At 47.4% G+C, this 7,518-nt stretch overlaps 2 protein-coding genes across 2 annotated transcripts; both read right to left on the bottom strand.

Annotated features, from left to right (window-relative positions):
* Positions 1 to 1,847: 1,847 nt before the first annotated feature.
* EV420DRAFT_1753928 (uncharacterized protein) lies at positions 1,848 to 2,661 on the bottom strand. Its single transcript, XM_060480470.1, has 2 exons — positions 2,430 to 2,661; positions 1,848 to 2,372 (listed from the first exon to the last, which is right to left on the bottom strand). The coding sequence occupies exons 1-2, from the start codon at positions 2,603 to 2,605 to the stop codon at positions 1,892 to 1,894; spliced, it is 657 nt and encodes a 218-aa protein (XP_060322119.1). The 5' UTR covers positions 2,606 to 2,661; the 3' UTR covers positions 1,848 to 1,891.
* A 2,006-nt stretch (positions 2,662 to 4,667) lies between these two features.
* On the bottom strand, positions 4,668 to 6,052 carry EV420DRAFT_1652887 (uncharacterized protein; the record flags this gene model as incomplete). The annotated part of the gene is made up of 6 exons (XM_060478693.1): positions 4,668 to 4,721; positions 4,775 to 4,837; positions 4,889 to 4,909; positions 4,953 to 5,162; positions 5,516 to 5,773; positions 5,843 to 6,052. 6 exons carry the CDS (start codon positions 6,050 to 6,052, stop codon positions 4,668 to 4,670), a joined length of 816 nt encoding a protein of 271 aa, XP_060322120.1.
* Between the last annotated feature and the right edge of the window lie 1,466 nt (positions 6,053 to 7,518).

A 7,518-nucleotide genomic window follows, 5' to 3' on the forward strand; every position in this document is an offset into this window, starting at 1 on the left:
ATAGGTATCAGGTGAACCACAGGGTTTCTACGTTTTTGGAATAAAGTCGATTTTCGGGGTATGCCTTACCGCGATATTGTGGGGATATTCCAGCCTCACCATCGGTCCTTTCAATGTCAATGAAGTAGAACGTGGGATGGTATATATCGAGGAACCTGCAAACATAAGCTGGAAAAAGTGCTGACGATAGAATACGAATACATTACCATATGGCAAAAACCTGCAGGGAACGCAAGTATTAGTAATAATAAACAGAGTGACTGACGAGGAACTTGACTCTGCAGAAATAGAATGGGGTAGAATTTATGATAGAATCGCCTGGCCTCGGATGGTAACCGCGCCTGAATGGCTGGGAAACTGTGAACGCCAAATAGCTTAGAACTCATGGATACGTGCAAAGAGGCGCAGAGAGCACCAATGGATATAGATTCGTACATTTTGGAAAATTCAGCAGTCATGGAATACGTAGCGAGCCCCTGCGATGAATATTAATAGACGGATTCAATCTTTAAGTATATCTCGGAGCTGGGTCTAAAATATCTTTCCATGAGAAATCGGAGGGTAAGATTGGAAGGGTTGATCTTCTCGAATGTGAGCGTGAAGGTTGGAAATACGAAGCGAAAATAAGAAGCTGAACAGATCGTATACAGCACTAAGCTTCTGGCATGTCATCCTTGTTGTAAGCATCGTTCGCCTTCGAAGTTACTCATGCGCGTTCATCTCTTGGCGCGTCTCAGTTTTAAAGTACGTGATGGGGATATATCGAACAAAAGTCCCAGGCAAAGTAATCATATCAGGTTCTTTACGTCCATGTAATTTAAGCACACGCACCCATTTTTCGCAAAGTACTTAGTCTAGTTGGACCAGCAGACGCACACAGAGTTCCGTCCTTTCCCTCAGATTCCTCTGGTTGTTACTCCCAATTTTCTAGGAAGGGTGACATTGAATTGGTGTCCTGAACGCGATCCTGTAAACTAGAACGTACCACGCCAGTAAATGCTCCACCAACTACTAATCAGAATACCTTCAGACAACCCCATACTTCTTGTCCCTTACGACTACATGAAGCTAAATCGTCTTTTTGTTTCAAATTGAAATCCACAAGAGAGGGAATGTAAGAGGTGCCAGCGACAGATGTAGTTGGAATACTCATCGCAGAGGATTTTGAGCCTGAACGCCTTTATCTATCTGTTGTGAGCGGATTGACCCGTTTACACGTCTGTAATCTTAGTTAACCAGGATCTTAGGATTAGAAATCGCCTCACCGTGCAGAGGAGAAGGATGGATGTCCTCCCAGGTTGTATCCTCATCGGTGTTTATTCGTATGCAAGGTCTGCTTGTTCCATCGATTGTCGAACGAGAAACGGGTCGAAGAAGATCATTGGGCACAGCCACCGGTAATCTAAGTCTGTTTCGGTCTTTCCCGCGTTTTGATTCGATTGTTTATCTTCTCCACTCTCCTGTCGCATAGGGTGCACAGATAATAGTGCCTTTCCCTTTTTTTACATTTGTGCTGAATTATTCCATGACGAGCACTGCCATTCTTGGGAGTACGAGTCCGACTCCAGGTCTGTGATTTTGATTCCGCTCAGCACACAATGACGGACACATGGTCTCGGGTCACTGCGTTATAAAGCCTGTTACCATCGCATCCACTGGGAAGTATAAAGTGAATAACCCCACTTCGTGTATCTCACCAATTTTTGCTTAACAAATGACCTTTGCGACCTTTTCATACCATTGAAACGCTCAAGAAATTATTTAATTCAACAAAAATGATGTTAATGATACCAAAATTCTTCAGGAGTGGCGGTTGTACTAATCTGGAGTATTCGCTAGGCTAACGTGTCGAGGCCATGTTCTATGGACATTTGATTGTACGTATGATGTGTCAACCACGCCGACGACCACACGACCATGTTCCACACGACCATGTAGCCATGCAGCCAACCACACAAAAATCCTCTTTCCCGGTCTTAGAGCTGCTGGCGACGGAGCTACTGCTGCTAGCACCTGGAGTGCTCAAGCCAGCATGACCCGGAAAGGGGGAGGATGGAGCCTGTGGATTGGCATCTGGAGTCGAAGGCCGTGTGATATCAACCGGCGGAAGAGTGGTATTGGAAGGTGCAGCATCCGGGGCGTGAGGTACATCTGGCTCTGAAGACGTAGTACGATGTTGATATACACCCCGCTTCCTGGCTGCCCAATTATTCCATCTTGCATAGCTGTCGAGCAGGGGGACAGGTGGCGGATGGGAGTGGGGTCCAGGGCAGCAGTCCTTCTGCCATGTCTCGATGCATGCATTCCAATCCTTGCGTCGGTAGAATTCAGGCCGGAAGCGATACGTGTCGATTTGCTCCTGGCAAGACTCCCTGAAAGAGAACCTTTTGAGATACGGGCACCCAGCATCGAAGAACGAAGTATCTCACCAGGAAGTGTAAACGCCGGGCTTGATGCCTTTTTTGACGATGTATAGTCGAAGCTCTTCCATGGTACAAGATGCATGGATTCTATCAGGATAGAACGGCGGATTGCAGGGCCCATGGCACTGCAGGACATTTTCCGGGTTGGCAAATAGTTGAGAATTATTCTGGTCGCTCGCCATTGATGAGGAGGGTCTGTCAAAGACGAGGAAGAGGGAAGTAACGCACTGAAAGAAAGACGTTCATGATGAGAATGGCTATTTAAAGCGACCGATTGGAGATTTTGACATCGTCTAGCATGTATCATCAGTCAATCAAAGGATGCGACACTGAGGACTGCGCTAAACGATGAAACATCAAGTGAAGTCTTCCTTGACAGATCGACCGTGTTGCCATCAATTTATAGTGATGATGGATCTAGCGGTTCACATAATTCTTCCACCGCTTGTGCATACATATCTGCAGAGCTGAATTGATGAAGAAATACCCGCGTCGAGTGGATAACTGCGATAGCAGTGCCAGCAGCCATGGCGATGATAGATACAGTCAGTGGTCGATGAGTTTATGGCTTGGCATAGATCTTTCTGGCCCACGAATGTATAGCTTGAAGATAACATGTCTCCGAGTCCCTGACACGTCGCTCAGTATACGTGATGGGATTCCGAAGGCAATGACATGTTCCTGGGTCTAGATGTTGTTCAGCATGGGTGCAGAATGTAACCACATAAATGGCCATTATATGCGGCACATTGTGGGTACTATTGAGACAAAAGGTACATGCACACAATTTTGAAACTAAGAATCCGGACACTTTCTATTTTTATGCGAAGAGAGATTCGACAGCGATCAGTATTAGGCACACCCATCATAATTGTGGTTTTCAGAACTATTTTAGGATCAGGGATGATTTCGAGAGCTGATGGTGCTATTAATAGAAACGGCTGAAGGCGTGCGGTTATTACAATACATGCCGTCTATTAGTATAATATTATTAGTGTCTGATTTTTGGATCCCGATGGTGGGTATGTCTACTTGCTACATTACGTTCAACTCGAAGGATAAGAATTTTGATGTTATGCGTGTTTTTTCTTCCTGCTGTCCGCAATTAATACCTGTCCGACTTTTGGTACGCAAGTCGAAGTCTGGTAAGATTTAGCTGCAGGACGCCTTCGTGGCGTAGTGGATACAAGTACACCTTGGGTTCGAATCCCAGCAGAGATATATAGTAACATTGGCTTTCATTTTATTACTCGCATCAAGAGGGACCTGCACCGTCGACTGAACCTTTTTGTCGACATGACATCAAAATCAAACTTTTCTGTGAGTGATAATTAACGTTGCTTGGCTTGGGTGGTGCTGAGAGCAGAATGAAGCTTGAGCGATGTAGTTACTTCTCTCGGCTCCAATTTCCACGCCGATCCACTATTGGTGCTGGCATGGGAATGCTTGCTCGTCTTTCGCCGGAGAATCACACTTTTCACCCTTCTTATTTCGAACAAAAAAAAACGAAAAAGTTACGAGTTTTTGTACCTTGAAATAGCACCTTGGCGGAATCGAACCACGGAAAGACGGGGTACGTATCGAGCTGCATGCAGAAAACTGTACTTGAGACCTTGAATAACGTAAAGAAGCCAAAGGCCCAGCAACTGGATGAGTATAACGGAAGCGAGATCACGTCCAACATGGTAATGCTCGACTTTTCTTTCCGTGCAGGAAGAAAAAGAAATCCGGGAGATAAAAGACACCTTCAGAAGGGATTCGAACCCCTGATATATGGTAGTGGAAACGACGTAGCCAATACACCACGAAGGGTATATAAAACCCAGACCCTTCCAAGTTCTTCACGCCGCCATGAGTTGACCCGGGAATAGGACTGCGATTGGTGCTTTGCCGCTGTCATGCTCCTCCCATGGCACGAATGTGTGAATGGATGCATACTGTCGTTCTCTACCTGCCGAGAACAATATCAGTGTATTAGAGCGCAGGACGACGGGATGCTGTCTCGCTGGAGGAAGGTGTATAGGCAGGCATGTTCATTCATAATGCACGACGGGATAATTTAGAGCTCGCACGAGAGGCTCAAGTGTTGTCATTCTCGGACTAGATGAGGATGGAGAGAGCGCCGTTGGGTGCGGATGAAGGAGCACTGACGCCATCGAAGTGGTGGGGTATCGTAGAGGTGGAGGTCGGGGGCAAAGACGACTGGTCGGGGAGAGCGCAGCGTAGAGGTTGATGGAGGCGCATTCAGAGGGCTAGGATGGTGTGTGCGGTGAAGATGGCTTGGATGTAGCGGTCGTACTGTGGGCACCAGATATGAATAAGCGTGATTAGAAGAGCTAGAGTATGCTTACCTGCACGTCGCTTAAGCCTCGCGCGTGCCGGTCTCCCAAGGATGTCGACGGCGAGGCCAGATACTGTAGTTGTTATAGTGGATTTTGTGCATAGTTCACAAGTTGTCGAAATACAATCCCCGAGTTACCTGAAACCTAAATAAGTTATCCGTTGTTCATCAGAGCAAAGAGTGCTTACCCATGCAATGATACCGCCACAATCGACTAGTCCGCGCCAATATCCCAGACCATCAGGGTCGACCTGGTACGCGTAGCATTTAGTTGTGGACGCCGTCCCAGTCCTCGACAGCAGGCGAGTCGGAGAATCTAGAGTAGTTGGAAAACCGTATAACTGGGTAGTCAGCAGAAAGAACACCAAAGCGTGGATGTGGTCGTGTAGCTTTGTGAGCTGTTCGCATTCAGGAACCAGGATCGTATACCAATGACATACTTGGCATAGAAGGAGGGGAGTAAAATGTGATGGTGTTCGTCATAGAGGACTAGTATGATTACGTGCCTGTGCGTGGGACCGACATTGTGCACGATTCGTCCTTACTTCGCACGATGACAAGAATGTAGTGGATATAGGCAATGTTAAGCGAAACGAGCAGTGGTCGGCGCAGGACTGTTTTGTTGATCAATAGGTTCCCATGGAAATGCATCGAGCTGAGACTTCTTCCTTTCTTTCTTTCTGGCAGCTGATACTAAGAACATCCGGCATGCCTATGAGAAGGAAGATGATGGACCCATCATGAAGCATACGTGATCCCAGAACAACAACCAGTTGCTGCGAACGGAGCTGGTGAGGTTTTCCCGATTCCGAAGGGTGCGGAAGTTGAACATCCCTGAACAGAAAAAGAGCATGCATTCCTCTACAACAGAAAAATGGCGATCTCCCCAAGCCCAGTCTTCATCATAATCCAACGCCGTCCAATTGTTCGACAAGAACGAGGACTTGGGTGGTGGGCTAGGGAAGATAGTGGTGTGTTCGACCACGGTCGGGGTCTGGGGTGAGGATGACTTGCATGCAATGGTCATACTGTGGGTACAGTTGAATAAGCGAGTTTAGAATAGGTAGAGGATAGGTACCTGCGTATCGTCTCCTTCATCGAGGTAGCCGTTTTCACAGGCCTTCCAGATGTAGGACAACATTTTGGAGGGGTTGTCGCTGGGAGCTAAGTCGTCGGCTGTGAGGTTGACTGGGCGCAGGTCAAAGTCGATGGAGTGGATTTCATCCAGGGTTCCCGTTGTCGTCCAGATGCAGGAGTATAGCCTACATAAGTTAGCCGTCGTTGACATCCATCCAAGATATTTAGGTTCCGTGTTGAGTGAACAACGTGCTTCTCCGGAACCACTCTGAGGATTGGTATCCGCGTCCGATAACGCAGACCATGAGGACAGACCAGATTTCTCTTAGAAACAGCTAGAAGACGGTAGCATTGGAATATGGAGGTTATGGTGAAGGTAGTCTCAGGGAGAGGAGAGCCAGCGGGGGGCGGATCGGTAGGCGTGGCACGTGTGGTGCTCGAGATCGGCTTCATCGCAGGAATACGGTTAGTCGTTGGAGAGGATGGTGAGTTTGGAAGCATTCATCCATACGATGTAGAGTCCTGTGAGCATGTGGAAACATTTGTGCATCTGGGTTCTCACTGTCAATGACGCATGCCGGGAAGCAGGGGGAGTCTTACCTGGCGTAGTCATTTTTCTTCGCCATCATCGCGTCATCCATCAAGCCCACCCAATCAAACAGCGCATTAACCTCATCACTATTGACCCTGACCCTTCGACCCTTCCTATACCACCTACAACGTGATGATTCTTCGTCACGAGGATATACACCTGCGAGGGACCAAGGAACGCAAAGGAACGTCGATATATAGCTCTGTGACAAGATCCGGTTGATGTTTATCGTCTTGGGAAGGATGTTCCGTGTTTTATGCTGGTCTTGAATAAATGCTGGGGAGCGCTAAGTAATCTAGACAATAAAATCAGTTATCATGTCGCCAGAAGCGTACCAATATAGCTCACATCACTGGATTGCTTTTATCTCGATCAGATGTCCTTCTTGCCAACTTGGAGTTACAATCTGAGGAAGAAGGGGGATCGCGCGTCTCCGCACAGTGAGGGAAGCAAGCAAGACCGGAATTACGAAATAACACCAATCAAATGCCCACGTGAGGTACAGATGTCAATTTCCAATTCTTCCACCCTCTCGTTGTCGTGCAATCTTTCAGGAATTGCTCCTGCAAAAGTCTTCAATGGATGACTGATCTACCTGACATTCCGATTCTCACCATAAATGCAGGATCCCATGCCATTCTTCCGATCTGGATTTTTTATGGCCAGGGGGGGTTTTAAGGCTGTTCATCACATTGTTCAGGCCATCGTTACTCGTTAGATTCATCTACCTTACGCTGGCTGATTGTACCACCAAATCCAGCCCCTTGACCAAGCTAAAAATACCATACACGAAGACTCTTACCCTGCCGGCCGCCGCGTTGGAGGTGCCGTCCATCTCCTCGGTCTCCCTTTCGTTCATCGCCACTCTCTCCTCATTGGAAACCAGTATGTTTTTATCTCCAGTTTGTGTAGGTCCATGGGTATTCATCATCAAATGACTTCCGAGAACATCTGAGGATTGTTTTGAGCGACCAGAAGAGATACTATCGCCTTCAGGGAATGGACATGTACCCTTACCGCCAACCACACTCCTTCCCATGAGATTGGTCCGAACCGACGAGTCTGAAGGCAAAGCAGGGATTGGA

Source organism: Desarmillaria tabescens, assembly GCF_030435595.1.
Source record: "Desarmillaria tabescens strain CCBAS 213 chromosome Unknown EV420scaffold_138, whole genome shotgun sequence".
Lineage (NCBI taxonomy): Eukaryota > Fungi > Basidiomycota > Agaricomycetes > Agaricales > Physalacriaceae > Desarmillaria > Desarmillaria tabescens.

Bases quoted from the DNA above. Each gene is read 5' to 3' on its own strand.
- EV420DRAFT_1753928 (XM_060480470.1), bottom strand. From the start codon at position 2,605: ATGGCGAGCGACCAGAATAATTCTCAACTATTTGCCAACCCGGAAAAT. The intron at 2,373-2,429 runs GTGAGATACTTC...GTTCTCTTTCAG, and splicing joins CCCGGCGTTTACACTTCCTG to GGAGTCTTGCCAGGAGCAAA.